Source organism: Mesitornis unicolor, unplaced genomic scaffold (assembly GCF_000695765.1).
Source record: "Mesitornis unicolor isolate BGI_N332 unplaced genomic scaffold, ASM69576v1 scaffold13794, whole genome shotgun sequence".
In the NCBI taxonomy this organism is placed as follows: Eukaryota; Metazoa; Chordata; class Aves; order Mesitornithiformes; family Mesitornithidae; genus Mesitornis; species Mesitornis unicolor.
Window position 1 is genome coordinate 12,182 of NW_010182126.1, and position 21,642 is coordinate 33,823.

The 21,642-nt window shown below is 36.0% G+C and overlaps 1 protein-coding gene across 1 annotated transcript in view; it reads right to left on the bottom strand.

Moving 5' to 3' along the window:
* The window catches only part of LOC104539993 (WW domain-containing adapter protein with coiled-coil-like), a 30,796-nt gene extending 10,341 nt beyond the window's left edge, over nucleotides 1–20,455 (bottom strand). Inside the window, exon 1 of the mRNA XM_010183676.1 lies at nucleotides 20,263–20,455. Within this exon, the coding sequence (XP_010181978.1) occupies nucleotides 20,263–20,401 (139 nt within the window). The 5' untranslated portion in view covers nucleotides 20,402–20,455. The remainder of the gene's footprint in view (nucleotides 1–20,262) is intronic.
* Between the last annotated feature and the right edge of the window lie 1,187 nt (nucleotides 20,456–21,642).

Genomic DNA, 21,642 nt, shown 5'->3' on the forward strand with positions numbered 1-21,642 from the left:
CAGTTTGAACTGCAACGATGCTTCAACACTACACTGGGCTTGGAAAACAGATATAACACAGAGTTAAATAAGAATATTCCATTTTGCAACAAAGTCAAAATCCTCTAGCAATTATTGCTTTTAGTTAATGTCTCAATTAACACCACTTCAACTCTGTGAAAATAAGAAAATTTTAAATTCCGAGATCGGACTGCTCTAACAAACTGATTTCTCTTCCTTCTCCCCTGCTGCCTTCCAAGAACAAGCTGAAGCTTTCCTTTCCAAAACCTATACACTAATCCTATACTAGCTACTACAGTGTCCACTTGTAACCAGCTACTATTTTCTTGCTGCTTGATTAGAAGGCAAATAGATTACCATGCGTTCCATACCACCCTCTGAGATACAAGTGTCTTAGCCTCATTAAAACTCTTTTTAGCTCATAACATTACACAGTAACATAAACACCTCCAACTGAAATGCACAAATTGGAACAATGAGACACATCAGAGTTATCTTCAAAATATAAATCTACAATCCAGGTCAGCAAATGGGAAAAAAAATGCTATACTTAATCCTCTTGAAACAAATGTAGAGTGAGAAATTAGACAATAAACAAGTTCAGACACCTCTACTCACACCCAAGATTTTAGCCAGGCACAAACAGTAGCATTACAGTAGCTGCAGTAGTAGAGTGTTGCTCTATACTATAGCTAACTTCACACAGTCCAACACAGAAAGGGCATTTCTGTTTCCTTTTCAGTCAGATACTTTGTTACTATCCTAACTCTCCTTTTGTTCATAATAAAAAGCGTCAGTGCAGATAATACAAAGGAAAGTTCACAAATGCTCACCAACTGGGCAAGAAGCACTAAAATACACCCCAACAATAATGCACGCTGTACCTAGAACTCAAAGGCAGTCCTCCCCTTCATTCCCTCTAGAGGGAACAAGGATTCAGGAAGGGCTCTTACGAGAGTGGTCTTTTCTGTGTCCAGAAAGCAAGCATATGGAAAGAAACACCAGGCAGCAGAAAAACAAGGAAGTTCATCCCACTTGTTTCAACTCCATACATACTGTTCTACGACTCCACATGCCACCTCTCGGCTACTATGCAAGCAAATTCATTAAACTAGAGACAATATTAGAACTGCATCAACAGAACAAATACTGCCCAACTGACACTATTTGTTAACAGAGAACATTTAACAGCAAGATAGTTTACAGTACTGATATTTTATGGGTATAACTAATTAAGACTTGTTTAAACAACAGTGAAAGTGATAGAAACTTATCCAGGATAAGCCTTAATTGAAATGTCTAAAGTGTATTTCAAGTGACATCTTCGCTACTTCAGCGCAGAACTCTGTGCAGAACACTTTCTGAAGTTTCCATGCAGAAGGAAGAAAAAGTAACATAATAGGAATGCGTTAATCAACAGCAACTAAACAGCCTATCATGGCCATTTTTATTTGCCACATGTAAAAGCAGTAAGACAAAACACAATTTTTCTTCACTGCATTTTTATGTGGCCTGCTGTATTGAAATAAAATATGGCTGCCTTCCATAGGCAATCAGAAGCATAAAAACTCAATTTTTCTAGCAGATCAATGGCCTCAGAGAATATACCAACTGTGCAGTAACATTTTCCAGAAACTCGTAACACACCAAGTCGAATACACAGTGCTCTGCCAAAAGAAAGAAACTCTAGCCTACTCACTGTACTGTACAACTGCCCAATTACATACTCATTATACCCTCCAAAATAAGTGTTTGATACCAGCAAACAAGTAGCTCTATGCACAAAAGAGCTTACAAAGCCTCACTTCCTCCCCTGCCCTCTGTTTTGTAATGTTTGATTCACAGGATAAGAGTCCAAATGTAAAGAAGTTTTCATCTTTTTCTTCCACTAACCATTCACATGAAATTTCATGTAAATCAGTCCAAAATCCTAGTACAAACAGACCAAGAGCCATACATACATGGAGTGGGACAACCAACCAATAAGGGATGAAACTGAAGCAATCTGTAAGCATCTAGATTTGCCCATAATAGAAACGGTAGTTTCAAAATGACATCAAGAAGGAAAAGCCAGGAGCAGCAAGTAAACCAACAAAGGCCAAGGACTTGTATTGTTTCACTAACAAAATACTCAAAGAATGCCAAGATATTACTGATTATCAAAATGAAAACATTAGCTTCAAAACCAGCACACTTACACACTGCATAAGGTCACAGTAGTTGGCTCTTCTGCTGTCTTCTGCTTACATTTCTGTTGGGTTGGCCAAAAAGTAATTGCAGATGAAAGGTGAATTTTTAAAGGAAAACAGAAACTGTATTAAACAATATATTGTCCATTTTGTTCAATTACCTTTTGCCATCTTTCAGGCAACTTCATGATTCTGCACTCAGAAAACTTACATTTTTTTGGCAAAAAACACCTCCAAGAACAATCTGATATCCTCATCAGCAGTGAAGCTTTTACCATTCAAGTCAGTTTGTAAAGAACGAAACAAATGGTAGTCTGATGGTGCCAGGTCTGGCAAATATCGTGGATGCGGTAACACATCCCATCCAAGCTGCAACAAGTTTTGATGAGGGACCAAACCTGTCTGTGGTCTAGCGCTATCATGGTGAAACACACCACCTTTGTGATTCACCAATTCTGGAGGCTTCTGTTTGATGGCATCATTTAATTTATCCAGCTGATGACAGTATGCGTATGAATTAGTGGTTTGGTTCCTTGCAAGCAATGCAAAATACACAAAACCTTTGAAATCCCACCAGACTGACAGCATAACCTTCCTTTGGTGAGTATCTGCTTCTGAAGTGCTTTGAGCTGGTTCATCACGCTTGCTCTGCAATCTTTTTCATTCGTCATTGCTGCAGACAATTTTTCAACGCCTGTTATCATAAGTTTCAAAAATGGATCTTTTCCTCACATTTCAAGAGCGAATCAGAAATGTCAATTCATTAGTGAGATTAATTTCTTTGAGCTCATGTGATACCCAAATATCGAGCTTCCTAACATATCCAAGTTGTTTTAAATGGTTTTCAGTGCTTGATTTCAGTATGTTAAGATCATCAGCAATCTCTCATGGTGTTAAACACCGACTGGAGTCAATCAGTGCCTTTTTTGTCATTATCAACTTCGATTGGCCTTCCTGAGCATGGTGCATCTTTAACATCAAAACTTCCAGATCGAAATTTAGCAAACCAATTCTGACACTGCCGTAGTTTTAAGGCACCTTAACCATACACATGACGTAACCTTTTACGAGCTTACAGAGCGGTTTTCCTTTTCTGAAGTAATACAGCAAAACACAACAGAAATGTTCCTTTTGATTTGTCATTTTGCAATCAATGCCAAATAAGTAATTGCCAACATAACTGTGTACTTTCTTTTTCTGAAATAAGCTTGAACTGTCAGCTGCCAAGTTACATAATGAATTTGTAGTTTAAAATGAAGTTAGTTGCATTTCAAGACATGTAACTGCCTTTTTTTTAGTAGATGGACATAATTTTTGGCCAACCCAATATTTTTAATTAGATCAGCTCAATTTTATTTCAGAAACTGAAGTTTAATTTTAGGGGAAACAGTACAAACTGCTCTAGAAAGAAAACCAGTTGCCTGTCCAATAAAAAGGAAAGCAAAAGGCAGTAATGAAATGGCTCAAATTAAATTCAAACTTTTGAGTTTGCACATAACTCAGTGATTTACTACTCCAGCAACTGATGGGCAAGCAGTTTTCCTAGGGTTGTACTTCAGTCTAAATTGATGTTGGGTTGTCCTCGCTGGTAGAACAGATAAACATATTTTTACTCAACCATTCCCTTCTAGTTTGCTACTTTCCTTGTTACAGCTACAGCAAAATAACGAAATAATTTTGGGGCTGTTTTCTTCCTCCCCTCAGTTCACCTCCCAGTAGCAGTGAGAAAACACTTTTCAACTTATACATAACTAAGCAAATGAACAGGCTCACTGAATCCAGTAAGTTTATGGAAGATCCAATACTCAAGCGTCCCAAGTCGCATCCTTCAAAAAAAGCCTAAGGGATGAAACACTCCTTTTCACCACACTCTAAACAAATCCCTACCAACTTTCTTCTTCAAAGAAAACCGGTATATTGGCCATTTTCTTGATATCTCAACCATTAAAACAAAAGTAAGCAAAACACTGGACAAATAAGCTCACAATCATCTGTAAACATATTTATTTCTGAAGAGCAGTAAGCAATATAATTTGAAAGAATTTGCTCATTTCTCCTAAATTAAGGCAATGTTCAACCAGCTTCTAATCCTTTCTGATAAGAACACCTTAGAAAGGCCCAAAGGTTATTAAAGTAGATACTTCTAAGAAAACTGAAATCTGAAAAACTGAATTTATGTGAAATTAAGAACTATAGGTGGACAACAAATTCTTCAGGCTTACATTTGCTTTTTTCTCTCCTTGGGTTCAGGTCACCTAACAAAGAAAAATGCTAATAACATTCTGAACGCTGCTTAATGTCTCTAAGGCACCTACTTTAATTTGAGATCAATCAGCTTGAAAAAGCATCTTAAGCAACTTCACCCATAGAAAATATGAAAGTATCATGAACTTCAGCAACGTAGAGTCATATTCCTTACTCTCTAGCTCATGACCCAAGAAGATCTCAATGTGTTAAATAAAAACCAAACTCACTGCTACAGCATCACTGATGACAGTAAAATTTAAAGTCTTTCTAATCTTGTAACACTTATTAACGTTATCACATTTATATCGTGACACATTCCTCTAAAAAGAAACTTGAGGTAGTTGAGAATAAAGCTAAACTATGCTTCCATTCTTGACTGTAGCTCAGAAAACATTTACGTCTCTAATACAGTGTAAGAGAGTGCACGAGAGAGGTTCTTCTGTCCTTAGATAAGAGCTTCATACAGAAAGGGGCTTTTTAATTAATATGACAGGCAAACCAAAAAATGTTGCTGACAGCCAGAATCCTTACCACCAGTTAATGATGTTATCTTAACTCCAGCATGGATCAGCACAGCATATGGGCAACAGGCTGAATTTCCCACCATGAAACCCAGTTGAACAGCCACCCCTGAACACCAAACTGTAATATAACACTAAGAGCTTCAAGTCTGGCAATAGAAGTCAAACATCACCGCAACGATGCACTGTCCCCTACCTTGGGCAACAACACTTCCACAGTCTCCATCAACTCAGAGTATGCAGAAGACTAGCACCAGTTCATGCAGCAGATTGCTCTAATATCTCCTCAGACGATAACAACTTCAGATTTTAGAGTTTTTCTCTCAAAACCCAAGAAAAAGAAACTAGAGAACAAGATAGTTCTAAAAAAGGTATGTCATCTGGGGTATTTTTAAATTATTACCGATAGGCACATGCTCAAATGCTTTCTGAAAATTAGGCTTAAAGGTTACTAAAACTGGATAAACAAATCCCGTAACACTGGGGAAGGGGTGTCACAATTTTTACTTTTCAATGACCTTCCCAAAGAACATAAAATTAATAAAATGGAAGAAACACTGATGTTTAACAACATACACTTCAGTGATGCAAGATGGAAAAACTGAGTTTACCAATGTTTTAAGATTACAAACAACACAGTAATACTATGACAGATTGATACACCATAAAGTGGTCATCACTGACAGGAGTTTAAATAAGGTCAGAGATCATGCCAAACAATTTCTGCTTACAAAGGGGAAAAGAAAAAAAAAAAAAAGGCAGTGGCCAGAATTACAGAATGTTTTGGGTTGGAAAGGACCTTTAAAGGTCACCTAGTCTAACCTCCAATACAGCTCCAAAACTACTTCATTTTCTATGTATCGACAGCACCAAATTAGTACTCCCACTCAGAAGCTCCAACCAATTAAGCAAGGTACGACAACTTAATCTCCCTGACAAAATCCTCCAAGTAAAAATGAGATTAAATAAGAACACAAGGCCATGTTTGGCCTCTGTTTTCCTTTAGTGTTTTGGGGACAGCTTCTTGGGGACAAAGAACTTTAAGCAGAAGATTCTGTGAATACAATATTACTTACAAATTAATTTGCAGGAAAGTTTCCATTACCCAGTTTAAAATCAGGAAGATGAACTTGTAGATTTTTCTGAGCATTGCTAGTGCTATGCAGTGACAAATGGTTGCAACCTTAATCCCATCTTAAAAGTTTCTCTCATTTCAACTGAGTGCGCACCATTCGGAATCAGCAACTCCACAGGTACATGATGTTGTAGAAAGATTTTAAAAAGGAGTCTCTATAAAAAAACCACGATTGCAACCCTGCAGAGATTAGTCACAGACACAACTATAAAACAGATTCTTAAGAAAAAGGCTGTGGCAGAATCAATGCCTAGCAGCGTAATATGAAAGAAGGCAAAACAAAAAGGACACTGTACAGACACTCTCTTCTTAAATGTGTCTGAAAAACATTAACTGTAAGTGACACCATCTCAAATTTGTATCTTAAGATTTGACTACCCTCCAAGAGCATGCAGAATTTTGTCTCATTCATTTTTTTCTATTTTTATTTTGTAGGCTAACACAAGAAAGCCTTATTCGTTTTCGAGTTACTTAATAACCATATCTAAGAAGAACCAAACTTCCCTTCAGTACAAGATCACCACTTAAGTGCTATTAATATTTGCCAGTTGAAGAGAACTTTGCTTCTCTTCTAAGACTACAGCAACGTCCATGAAATTTTTAGTCACTCATCACTAATTAGCAAGCTAACTTGAAAATATTTAGTATCAGAAGCAGCAATTGCTCAAGAAACTTTCACAAGATAATTTGTGAAAATACTAGGCTTAGATAAACTACCCTTTCAGTTCAGGACATGCTATACCATGAGTGTATTTATTACATTACAGATATGCAACAAGTATAATAAATTTAATTTTATGCTCATTTAATCTTCAACTGGGAATTGTATTTTAAAAGAAGAGATGTTAATAGCATTCTGAAAAAGAACCACCAAGTCAAATCCATTTCTGGCACATAAAAATTCTTTCTGGCCCAGGGCTCAGGGTGGGAGGCAGCAAGCAAGGATCCACCTAAGAATAAATATATATAGTGCTGTCATTTTACTGCAATGGATTCACAGCCTTAGTTTCAGGGTGGATGTTCAGTATGGCTTAATAAAGTTATTACGCAATAGGGTTTTTAAATATCTAAAGTACCGTAGGTGACAAGACAACTCTTCCCTCTTGTATTAAATAATTCTTAAATACATACTTAAAATTCAACTGGTCTTTCCTGGAATTTCCTTACTAGAGGAAAATATGCCTGTCCATAAAAGCTGAAGTGATGTTTACAAACTGAAAGTCTAGTTTACAATTTTCCTGGTTGCTTAAGTGTCTCATTTTATTTCTCTAGTTAAGCACACACTCTCAAAAGGACCATACAGAGACTGCAATCATTAGTATAGGCAGCATTTCGCCAGTAAAAGGGGTGAACTTCACCTGAATTTGAAAATTATCATCATGTTTCTCTTATTAAATCAAGTAGAAATAGTATTATTTCAAAATAAATGAGTGGTTTTGAAAATTAAGTCTGTATTAACCTGTCAGCGGCAGGTGTCTGAATGAGCAAACTACTCAAACTACTTAACTAGAAGAGATGTGAACTCCTGCCGATGCCGTTCGAGGGGGACACCTGACATGAACACACCAACATCCAGAAGAACATAATTATGTGAAATAAACACAGCAGAAAAAAATAGGCAAAGTACATTACCTGAGTTGTACAGATGACTTTAAACACAAATATGCATGGCTTACAATTATATGCCTTAATTAAAAAAGTATTCTTTGGGTTTTTTCCACATTTGGGAGTGAATAGGTATGTATGAAACATAAATGAGCTGAGCAGGGCAGATCATAATTTCTTTACCCCATTTTTGCTACTGATAGATATGAGTAACTTATAAATTTGTTACCTTAACAAACTCTTTAACAAATCTACCTAGGAAATTACTGAGGAAGACTGTTGCTTTGGAAGACATAAAACAGCATGATATTTAACAAATCCAGGAAAGCAGGGGAGAACAACTAATCTGTGTAACTGGGATGGAGCTCTAAATACTGCTCCTTAAAAATAGTTTCAGAAAGCCCAACATGTCTAAATATAGCAGATTTTTATGATAATATGGTGAAATATAGGATGTTCCTCTTCAAAAAAAAAAGCTTAAAAAATTACTCTTACTAGGGATACTGAAATTCTTACAGCAACAGATGTAACTGCATTGAAAAAGGGAAAGGAGGGATTTTTTCGAAAAGTTTAACTATGCTGAGGTCTTTTCCATAAGAAAGCATCACTATTAGCAATTTAACACAATAACTTTTTGAATATAGTAAATTATGCCCATTACTATAGGTATTTTTTCACATTATGTTTTCTTTTAACAAAAAGGCTGATCTTCAGACAAGCAGATTAAAGAGTACTACTGTCAAAACCAAAATCAATGAAATCTTCTCAAATCTTGAGGTAACGGTCACAGAATAAATTTGAAGCTCTCACTTCACTAAAACAGGCCAGAAACTACTTAAGTCTATTCAATTATTCAAGAAATTACTCAAGTGTATTTTAACAAATGTTTTTAAGTATTAGCTGATGGCATTTTGTTTTCTGCAGAAATTAATGGGCATGCTCACACAGTTTAACTTTTCACAAGCTTTTCTCTGCTAGGCAGCCTTTCAGACAAAACAACTGTATGGAGTAATGAGTGTCAGTACACTCTTCAAGGGAAAATAGCAAGTAGCAGTAAATTCAAGATGCATGGTACTTGGTTTTAAAAAACACGTACAAAGACGACACAGTTAAATACATTTTCTTCCTCTTTATCAAAGCAATTCAACATCATTCCCACTAAGGGGGAACTTCTATTGTATTAGCTGAGCTCCATACACATGTAATGGGAGTTGTGTCTCCAAAGTCTATTCCTCACATACACAGAGAAGCATTTGGGGTTTTAATCACCTGCCCGTGAGGAGGCAGATGAGCCATTTTCATTTACACTTTGAGTAGCTATGTCAAATCTCTAAAAGTAAGAAAATGGTAAGAAGGAAATTCATTAGGGTTATCAAATGAACTGGACACACAAAAAGCAAACAAAAAACTCCAAAACAACAAACCAAACCCACAAAAAAGCACGCAACAACCCACACTGATTTCATAGTAGGAATTTCCTGAGCCACGAAATAGTATGCCTTCAACCACCACCTCCTAAAACCAGAGAAGGTATGAACTGATCAAACATGCAATTAACGTTTTCTAACCGAACATATAACCATATGAAACGGCACAATGTTTTAGAACATACAGCTTTTTCTGTGGTTTTAAAAACAAATATCACAAATACTTAAAAAACAGGAAAATGTAATTTTACAAGTGTCTTTAAAATTTCTTTGCATTTCCTCCCCAGTAAAAAATTGTACTACCTCAACTACAATCAGTCTTTATTACTCAAAATGTTAGTAAAACTACTGCAAAAAGGATCTGTGATGAATTTCCATTCAATATTGGTTTATTTAAGATTTAAATAAAACTGGTTTAATCTTCATATAAGCAGAAGTAACCTAGTTTATCCTGCTTCTCATCTCATCCTGTAGCCATCCTAGTCTCTAAGCCCAGATCTGTTTCACATTCACAGCCAAAGCTGAAGCTAAGGACAGGAATCAGGAAAATGGATAGCAAAGAACCAGACGTCACTGTCGAGCCCTCATCCTACATCCAGTTGGGTCTCTCCGCTTTCTTTTGGGTCACAATGAATTACAAGCAAAATATCCAGACAGGTCAGCAGACTTCATATGGAGGCAGGAAAAAACACACCTGACTTCAGTTTCATTCAGTTAATTCATTGTGGAGCTTGACTTTATCTTACACATTTGAAAGCTTTCCTGGCAAAGACTGACAACTATTTAAAGGAAAGTTTTATTTAATATTTGTTACAAGTTCTTCCTGCCTATAACACAGCTCTTCAAAAAGTTCCACAAGACACAACGTTGAGTGAGAACTTCTGTATCAGAATCCAGAAGAAAAAAATTCTAAATTTAATTCTTAGTACACTTAAACTAAAACCGCAACTGTAGTAAATAAGAAGATGGGGAAATGGAAACAACAGAATTTGGTAGATTTAAACCAGCTTTTAAGTCTAACCCCATATTTTGGGGGGAGGAAAAAAAAAAGTAATTTTAGCTTCATTATTCTCTCAATTCACTCCACATTATCCTTCATAAACACGAGGTACACATCTCATGAGTTTAAGGAGTGCAGCATTTCTCTGTCCCAAAGAGAAATCTTTATCCATAGAAGTCATCAATTACTCTCCAACTTTCATCTTAACAAATTTAACTTTGAAATCAAATGTATGCTGGAAGGTGATAAAGGGGGGAGGGAAAGGCCTTATAAATCACTCTAAAAAGCATATGTGACAAGCATGTCAACCTTTCCATTATTCTGGGAAAGAAAACAAGAAATTTAAGAAGAAATTTACATTGTCATATGCAAATCTAAAATAGCAAAGCAATTTCAAGATCTCCAGATACTGTCCAACTAGATGAAGCTGTGCAGTTATGGCCACACACTAAAATCCAATATGGTAAACATATACATCAGTGAAAAACATCAAAAGCCTGCATTAAAGTGGAACTGTGCAGTCATCTTTGAAGAAATACACTCTACATACTGAATCTGGCATAAATTATACTGAATTGCAGATAAATTTTGAACAATTTAGATTGTAAGAAATTTCAGAGATCAGATCATCGAGATTACAGTCAGTCCTAAAAGAGTTTTTAAAATGACTGCTCCTAAAAAAGTATGCACTGATAAAGCACACAAAACTTCAGACTGTAGCAGGGCAGCAGGTGCCTGCAAACACTGAATTCTACTGTCAGCAGATCCATCATAATCCCACCTGACTCCACAGCAGCACTCAAAACATTCTCAATGACAAAAAATCCTGCAATATGAATTACATTCAAAGGTTCATAGTCCTCACATGCTATGAGCTAACATCAACTACTTGGGAAAAAAAAAGTTACCACAGGAATGCTACTTACAAATTTAAGTAACAATTCTTAATCCCTTTCAACTTGGAACTCCACTAATCTACAACATTTATAACAGAAATATTCACATTACTGTTACATCTGTCAGTGGACCTCTTATCAACTAGTTCAACTTTCTGCATAAAACAAACCTTGGAAAATTGTTTTTAAGTTATCCAGTTTGGAAACTTCCACCCCTGCAAAAACCATCACAGTAAGTCACTCCAATTGTTAAAAATCGTGCCAAATTTCTATTTTCTGAATATTTAGGTTAAGGTAACTGGATATTGCACCTTTGTTTGCTACATTCAAAAACTCGTAAGTATGCCATTTCTTTTCCCTGTAATTATTAATCAAATAAACTAATATTAATGTTTTCCTTCTACCTACACCAAGAGCTCTTTAAGTCTCTCCTCCTAATGCAGGAGTTTCAATTGCAGTAATTTCTTGCCTCTTCTCTGAAAATCTGCCGTTTTGCATGCTTTCTGAACTGTGAAAATCAAAACAGAGACCATATTCTAGTAGCTGTCACATTAGCACTAAGAGGTAATCTCTCTAGTCCTACTTGATATTCCTCTGATCAGATATCCTTGCTGGCTAACACTGCACTCAATATTTACGCTCTTAACTGCGTATCAGTTTGTCTGTTTAAGAGTCATCACTCTGCACAGCAACTACTTTCTGTGAAGTCTTATGCTCCTTCCTGTAATCTTCTTCCTGTAACTTTTTTTTACACACTGGACAACTTTTATGTTCCTGTAGATTAATCAGCATTTTCACTTTTGCATAACTTAGCTAGCTCTGTACTAGTGAACAGGTTTTATTTGCCATTCAGTCTTAAATTACTGATAGTGTACAAATGTCTTATGATTTCTTCCTTGTAAATAAAAAAAAACATTACTTACTCCAAGAGCAAGCATATGCACATTAAAAGCTAAAAAAGTCAGCTCATTTGATGATCACAAATTTCGTATTTTGGTGATCTACAATTAGTTACCATTTTTTGTTCTATAAAACATACAATGTAAACAATGTTTTCCTGGTTAAAGACTTCAAAATATTTTGCTCAGTGGCTAAGAATCACCTATATCATGCCTACCCAAGACAGCAGGTCAGAGAAGATAGCTGATGTGTCAAATTTAGACAGAAAATAAACAACAAACCCATGAAGATTTCTGCTGCCCTGCAGACACAGGGAATTTAGCTCTGGAAACTTAACTGTTCATATTGCTGAACTGGGTATATTGCCTTGCCCTTGTCATGAAGCACTTCAATACTGCATTACAGCTTTTTTTTTTTGAGTAATGACAAAAAGTATTAACATTTTTATCATACCTCTGCTGTAGAAACAAAGTAAATTATGTTACAATGTTGAGGCAGAAAAAAATTACATTAAATTTTGACATACTGTGCCTTTGCAACTCTTCTGATTACAGTTGTTACAGTAAGGAACAGTAAGGAATGATTCTCCCAAAGTACTATGAGGCCTCATCAACAAAGGTCTTTAGGCTTCTTGTTTTCCATTCATTTCAAACACAATACAGAATTGTTGCATGCATGGAAACACAAGTCAAGGCCACACAAGCTTACCACACATCTCTTAACCCATCTGATAAAAAGAGTGACTACTGAGGTCTTGTCAGTCATCTGCTCCAAAGTTTATCTCCCTTTCCAGTAACTTGGAGGACAGACTTTCCAAATGGACATTATTCTTGAATACTGCTCCAGTTTACTTCTAGTCACTAGACAAGTACACTTTGTGCCTTAAACCATGCATCTCGCTACACAAGCTTGAAAGTAGAGGGAAAAATTAAACCCTGCCCAAGAAGAAAACAAGGATACAAAAGTGTATGCCGGAGAATTCCAGGCTATTTCACTGCTTGTTTTTGTTGGGCTTTTTGCATTTTCTTTGGTTGGGTTTTTGGTTGGTTGGGTTTTTTCTGTTAAAGGCCTGAGAAAAAACTTTCTGCAGCAGAAAAATATGTGAATATCAGTTTCAAGAGATGACTTTGAATAATTTAGAAAGTGTTTAAAATTGACAGGATCAGTAATTTATTTTAAAAGCTTACACTTCAGAAATTGATGCAATTTTGTTCCCTATATATTATCACAGACTTTCCACTTACTACAGATGAATGAATTTCAACATTGTTTCACAAAGCAACACTTCCAACAAAACTATCAATAAATAAAAATTTTAGTCTATAGTGTAATTTTAAGATTACTCCCTGTGCATACAATTGCAGGCAGGAAGCTCTGATTTTGGAAAAGGGATAAAATATTCAGCAAAAATTTAGTAGGCTGCAATTGCTATGGCTAGTATTTTTTTAATAGGCAAAAGTACTGAAGGGACACAGGTTCATGTCAAAGTCTACACATGAATTCCCTGTATGACTAGGCTAGTACTTTCAAATGAAAAACCACACTACTTTAGTAAAAAAGCAAACCTGCACGAAACGTGTAAAAACAAGCAAAAGAAGCCCAGACTAAAACAGCATTCCTTTACTACTAGAAAATTACTGGGATAAAGGAACAGCTAGTGAACTTACATGCTTTTTCTAGGGTAGTTTTATTGTTAAAAGCTGGGAAGTCTGTTAAAGGTCTTCAAGAAAGGAAACAGAATCTTCTAATACTGAAGTTACAGCAGGGATCACCTGCAGTCAAGTACAACAAAGTCTGGTAACCTCTTCGTAATTCAAGAGAAAACATGAAATGCATAACAATCTTACTCAATATAAAAAAATGCTTTTCAAGTGCAACGTTTAAGTCCAGAAAGGATTTATTTTTACACTACAACTAATGACTGACAAGGCATATGCCTAGAAGCATCAATGTTGAGAACTGCCTTTCATTGCCAGTACAACTTTTTTCCTTAGTGAAGGACTACATAAGAACGATTTCTCTGCACACTGAGAGGATTTCCCCTGTAAGTGCCTGTGAAATTGAATAAAAGCCTGACTTCATAAACAAACATAGTTTTGTTTACGCTGCAAGTTGGGTGCCATTAAATTACTATTTTCCACAGCAAATTATTACAGCATCACCTCCTCTCTCAGTCAAAACAGAGGCAGAGCTTTCTCTTCCAAGTTCTGCATAGTTTTAACGATACTTGGCCTACTCAATACTTTATATAGCATGGGTAGAAACAGTAGTAAACTGTCAATAAATGGTATTTCTCTTCTTAGAAAACACTCATGTCCCAAACAGCAGTTAAGGAACTAACTTTAACTGGGGGCCATTAGAGAATACAGATTAATTCCAATAAAAAAATGCTACATAATTTACAAATTGCTATCTTTACTATGGCCTAGCAGCTGGCAGCTCATCAGAAACTAACAGTTTTCACTGCTTCATCTTCAGAAAAGCAATCCAAAAGTACAAGTTCAACAGGCTGTATATTCCATCTCTGCAAAGTCAGAGGCTAGAAGCATACGTTAAGAAAGCATGATGCCAAATAAAAAACGTTCCCTTACGATTAGCTTATGTACCAAAGTGAAGCAAATGTAACAAATCTTCTGTATAGCAAATACTTTTCCTTTTCAAGAACATAAAATAAGCTTACATACAAAGGCTTACCAGATCTAGCTATTAGACTGGCTTGAACGTATTACACTTGCAATCCAAAACCCTGAGTTCTTAAACCACTTAAAAATACACATTTCCTTAAACAGACCAATCACAAAGGGAAACCTTCAGAGGATCTATTTACAGATCTGTATTTTATACATTAGCAAACAGAAGAAAGTAACAATAGTAAGTGAAATCGGAAGTTCCCAGAGTCCAAGTCCTAATAGCAATGAATTTTGGAAAGCGGCTGCAGCAACGGGTTACAAACGAACAGCTCTGCTTATTGCTATTTGCTGCAGCTTCCATTTCAGATAAAGTCTCTCAATAATACATCTTTACTCTCACAACCTACACCAGACACTTGAACTTCATGAAAAGAAACACAGATGACTCCACCCACTGCATAAAGACTTAGCATTTAATACTAAACATATTAACATCACAATTCTTCCCTAATATCAGTAACATAAAATTAGGTTTGCATATCTTCCATCCTGTTCTTTCTAAAAGCAAACTTTGTAGCTACTTTTCAAAAAGCAATTTTGAACATTAATGTTCTAAATCTCAAAATTTTAAAAGTATATACAAAAGTTACATCTTTACCATCATTCTGCAATCACATACTTTCCAATTTATTTTCTATTAGAGATCCTCACAGTAGCGTAACGGAAAAAAAGTAATAGTTACAAAACTGATCCAGCAAAAACTCGCTTCAGAAACATCGTCAAATATACTGAGTAAATGTAAAAATACTTTCTAGCTAAAACTTCTAAACTTTTAAAGCAAACTTAAAATAACCTGCCCTCAACTGACGATATTAGTAGTATTAGTGATATTAGAAAGAAAGCTTGTATTAAAATTAGAAAACCACAGAAATCTACTTTCTATCTTTTTTTTTTTATTAATCCAGAGAAAAGTTTCTAAGGAGTGAACGGTCATAGAAGCAGGTATGTATCTAAAAAAACCCAAACAAACCATTAACTCCTACCTCCTTTAGAGCCATCCAAACAGCCAATGTTCAAGAACAGGGGAGTGAATCCGTTTGGGGGAAGGAAGGCTGTTCAAAGGGTGTTTCATGGAAAGCCTACTCTCATTTGTGATCACAGACTTCTCTCATCCCAGCTTAGACCAGACAGTTACAGTGAGGAAACTATTTTCACAGTAAGGAATAATCACTTTAACGTTAACAACAGTTAATACTAACTAAACAGATAAAATCTATTCCAGCTTCTTCCTCAACCCTTCACTACACTTCATTACTCTCAGACTTCCCTCTTTCCACTTACCCTGCAATTTCCTCTTTCCAGTGCAAGTTGCCCAGGCAGCTTCCACTCTCTTGTATCTGCCCTTACACCCCATTTATTTCTGACTGCTGGTCAATGATCACGCTAATTTAATCAGCAGTCTGCCTCCTGCCCTTCTCTACTGCCAGGGTTGCCAAGACCAAAGAAAAAAGCTAGCGCTCTGTTCCTGGTGTTCACTGTCCCTCTGCTATAAGGGCTCTGAACTCCTTCAGGAACTACTGGGAAAAAAAGCAAGCCAATGCTTCATGACAGAAGTTCCCACCACTACTTCGATAAAACTAGGAAGTCATGATTTAAAATATTCCGTTCAGTCTACAACAGCAGTAGGATTTTGAATCTTAGAACTGTATTACATTCAATAACAGTAGTCACTGACAAGTGACAGCATTTTTTTAATTGGTGATTAAAAAAATATACAAAAGAAACATTCACTAAAGTTCAGTTGTATTTTGGAATTTAAATATAAGTTATAATCAAATTTCACAAAAATAGCTTCTACCTAGCACATAATTCAGCAAAAGATTTCATGCTGTGTACATTAATGCTGTTATTTTAAACAAATCAATAAGATCATGGTATGAAGCAAACATACACTTTCAAAGTCCCTTAAACATAAATGTAGCAAAATACGAGTATTTTCTTCATAATAAGAAACAACTGAGTACATGTGGCTTAACTGAACTAACTTCTTTTCCACAAAGTTCTACCACGTATCCTTGTCAGACATTCTGCTCCATACACTTAAGTAGAAAGAAACATCCTTTTCTCTTTTTTACCAAGGGTTGCACTTTGCAATTTTTACTCCTTAGTAATACAGATATCTCCCTTACAGCAATCCCAAAGCTACCCTACTTCTCTGACCTCTTTGTTTTCTTTCCTGTATACCAACATCACCACATTTATGCATTTTAAAAGACCTATAAGGATCATCTACACTCAGTCTGTTCGTCCTTGAGCATGAGAACCCTCAAATCTTTGTACTTCCCTTTTTTCTTTAATGGAAACACTTTTCCACATCTACAAGGTCCTTCTCTAGTTCTGTTCCCTGTAAACAATGCTAACTTTAAGCCCCTATTTGTTACTGTTAAGGAACTTCACACTTGAGTTGGTCTCATAAAACCCGCTAATCTCTTCAGACTCCACACTTGCCTATAGCAGCTGACCTAGAAATAAGAGATGCACTGAGGGGGGTAGCTGTTCATTATGCTTTAAACACTTGCATACACAGACAATGTCCCCATGCACAAGGACCTGAGAGGAAGAACAAAGTTGATGCAGTTTTTTGGTAAGCTGGATGTACAAGTACTCTTTGGAAACTGAGGATGTGACAAAAAACTTGCAAATACTCTACCACGTTTAGTCCAAGGTAAACTTGGAAGTCTCTCTCCACAGAAACGATCATCTCTGCGTGTATTCTCTTTCCAGAGAAACCATGCAGTAAGCAACTCTGAAAAATGCTTTGTTTGCAGTGTATCAGTATAGACGGCTTACCCCTAACACACATTTAAAAACCTTAATTAAAAGCAATTGAATTTCTTACCATGGATTACAGCTCTACAAACACAAAAGGTTCTGCCATGAGTATTACCAAAATAATCTGTAACAACAGATACCATTATACAGGTACCAAAGGTATACATAGGGGCAGGCTGCACCACTTTTGAGTTATTCATGGTCATCGATTTAATTACAGAGCTCTTACATTTTATACATGTACACTTAAATCTTTTAAATGACATTTAGCCAGTTGTATTTACCACAAAAAAGTGGTTAAGTCACGATCAGATGAGTCTAAAACAGTGAACCTTCCTGTTTCACTTCAGAGCAAAAAAATCACTAAAAGATATATAGGAGTGACTTTTTAAACACTAACTTGAAAGAGGGAGATTAGGTTAATTCATCTCTATATTCAGTAGTAGTACTCCAGATATTTGTTCTGTTTTGTTTTTCTAAGGGATGAGACAAAAAGAGATTGATTGTCTGGGACTTTAATGTAGTTTGGCGAAAAAAAAATACTGGAGATTTTTTCAGGTTTGTTTTGTCAAGTTCAGCTGGATCACAGAAGGCAGTAACACCTTTGTAGTAGCTCCAAATCAAGCACCACTAATTATAAAATACACAGCTATTATTAAAAAAAACAAAATCCACTTCCCCCCCCCGAAAAGCATAAAAAGAAAACAAGCCAGAAAAATACGAGTAGCATCCAAGCCAATTAATACTCTCCAGTCACATTAGGACTTCAATAAAAAATTTTAGAAATGTTTTTTAACTTTTTGGTTTTTTCCACTGCATATCTGCAATTGCAAAACTAATGGCATACTATCAACAGTACCTCAGTGTAATTCAGTAGACAGAGAACACGGTAAATTATTAGATTATGGCTTTTGCATATTAGCAACATGAAAATGTCCATAATACCACTGCATTTCACCTATATTCTAACACCCACCTTCAATTCATACTGACAGAAAAAGTCAGTAAATCAAAGACAAAGTTGATATCCTCCTGCTCACATCTGCTCAGCTTTGGTTTACTACATACAACACACAATTTAACACAACTTTGGTTGTTTTGAATATATTTTTTAAAGTTGAAACTAGGGTCAAACTAACCAACACAAAATAATCTGTTACTTCCATTAAATAGCACAAATGTTCATATTTTAAGATGAGTAATTTTTCCCCTACTTCCTTCTCCCAGTCTATTAACATAGGATGTGCAAAGGACCACTTTCAGCTTGGAATAAAGGAAATTTTCCACTGTGTTAACAGCCTGGGGAAGGAGAAGGTACAGTGGGATAGTGTTTACTCCACTTCCAAAACTACAAATCATTCATTTTCCTTCATCATTACTGTATAAATCCATGCTTCAGGTCATTCCTCAACTATTAAAAACCCAGCTGGACACAGTGAGAACTTGAAAATGTCTTTCCTATCTTAAAAACAATCCAAACGCACAAATAAGCAAATACACTCCCCATATAGAGCCTCATCCTCCACACGTTTTCATATATGCCTAACTCCACTAAATTTAGCTCCACTGAAGCAGAAAGAATTACTGATTGTAGCAAAAGTAAGCAGAATTACAAGAGAATGCAGGACAAGTATCTTTGGATAGGCAAAGAAGAAATAAAAGAGGACACCTGTGTGCCCTGGAAAGTAGCACAGAATAGCAGTCTACTGGCCTTGTACATGCATTTAATTCCAAGATTACTATGCTTTCAAGTATGATTAGATACAATGAAAATCATTGCACTAACTAAAGATGCCTGTTTTTATAATCCTTCTGCACAATAATATCACATTATCAGTGGTCTACTGAGCCTCTGTATTAATCCAAAGAAGGAAAAATAAATAGGAATTTTAAGAACTTGAGTACCATAAATACGTATGTGGTGTGGACCCTGTATTTCCTAAAAGGTTCTTACAGGTATTTTCTTTATTTTACTTTAACTATTTTAACAATTAACAATAGTGCAGCAATAAATATATCTGTACATCACAATTTAATTTTATATAGAGCAAAGCAGCACTGATTTAAAGCTCTACGTTCTCTACTTGAACATTTTGTAACTAGATTCAAAGACCAAATACAGTACTTACAAAACAGAAAACAGGCTTCCAAATTCAGTCAGTAACTGGGATTATCTAATCTGCTACTGTTACTATTTTTTATTAAATAGAAAACCCTGTTCTCTCCTTTTTCTAGAAAGCGGGGATAGTAAATAACATCAGTCTAAAAACAGTAGGTATATTATTATTGCCTATAATATCCTGCAAAAACACAGGAGGCTGACCTGACTATGAACATTCTTCTCTAAGCTCCTGGCAAGAAAGGTTCTAATTAAGTGCTATCTTTGATTATCATATTCTGACTGTTAAGAGTTCTACACAGCAGCACAGTATGAAGCAGCTTTTTTCATTTCTTATGGTGTTTAGTGTACAAAGCATGTAAATATACGGTATAGCACTACAATACAGAAAGTTATTTAAAAAGTCTCTAAAACTGCTAATATTGTTAATGAAAAATCCAGGCTACTATTTCATGTTATCAAATATTGCAGTATGTCTAAACTAAGTCAGACATACTAGTTTAAAAAAGCAGGTTTTTTAATCTTTGTGGTTGTAAGAAAAACTACTATACCTGTAAATATAAGAAAATCAATAGGTGGTACAAAGCCTAAATGATTGCTTCCAATGAAACTTGCACTTGGGTTTCACTGCAGTCTTCCAAGCATAAGGTACAAGGCACATTTAGTGTAACATTCTTATCACCCGAGTAACAATGGATACATTTTATTATTTATAAGAAATCAGTAATTGCTTAAATAAAGATTCATTAAAGATAACTCACCACCATCCCTCTCTCTAACTCTGTGAGTATGCACACTTTTTGCTTTACTGTGCCCTGTGTTGTCAACATATTTGTTTTCAGGGCTATCAGAGCGCCGCAGCATCTTATTTGGTGGTGAAGGATCTGTGGTGTCTCGCATCTTGTCATGACGGTGATCACCACCACCAGGGTGACTCTTGGACGAGTACTTAAGAGCCTGTAACAGATCACAAGAGAATAGGCATTTACACCAGAGATGAAGTTGCAGAAGCAATGTTAAAATGTTATTTCTGAATTTTAAATCTCTTTCCAAAATACTTTTTAAAGTTAATTAATTTTCATTTCCCATTTAAGCAATCACCATTAATCTTTTTAATTTTACTTACATTAAAGCAACAAGTTCTGTAATTAGAATTCAAACCATTTTCTCCCACTATTACATCCAACATAATGCCTGCTGTTAAAAAAAACCTAATTTCTCTCTTTTCATTGATGGACTACACACTTTTAGCAGTAAATGGGCCACAGTACTTCTGCACTTTTGGAGCACAAGTCTCCACTTGATATTTAGAATATAAACAAAAAATTACAATGAATCAGTGTAAACTTCGAGTATGTCCTCCATACAGTAGTCAAGGCCATCCAGTTTCACCATTGCCCTGAACTTCTGCAAGTTTTCATTACTAGCAACCCCGTAGCAGATATAATAAAACCCCTACAATTCTGGGAGCCCAAAACACGTGATGTTGTGATCAATTCTTAAGTATTTACCAAAATTACATATTCTGCTTCATTTTGATCAGCTTGAGTTTGCAGTGCGAGATTCTGAGTGGCAAGTGTTTACATTTACATGAACTGTCACTGACAGCTGCCTTGGACTGTCAAATTACACTTCAGAGTGATACAAAAACACAGAAATGTAATAAAACAATCCAATTCTGTGCCCTAAGGAGAGCAATATCACAATACATAACTGGGCATTCCCAAAATTCAAACCCCAAGAACTGGGTTTTTTTTCAGTAGACACAGCAGAGGAAAACAGTATCTACCTTACAGAAATCAAGGTTATTGTCAGCAGCTTAAGAATTTGATGGTTTCTGAACATGCCCAGCAGCTGGCAACTACAGAAATTAAGCCTTACTGGCAACCCCAGTTATTCAGGGTCTAAAACCATTCCCTGCTCAGGTTACAGTCCTCAACAGCAGTTTTGGGGAGAAAAAAGGAGTTGGGGAGGGGGGTGGAGGAAGAACAAGATGCCTTTTGTTTTTAGAAGGAAAACACTCACCTCCCCCTGGACCTCCACTCCACTGCAAATGACCCCGGTTCGCTCTCCCGCACCTCATACCGTACCCTCCCCGACTCCTAGGCCCGAGCCCTACACGGGTCGCACTAGGCCTCTCC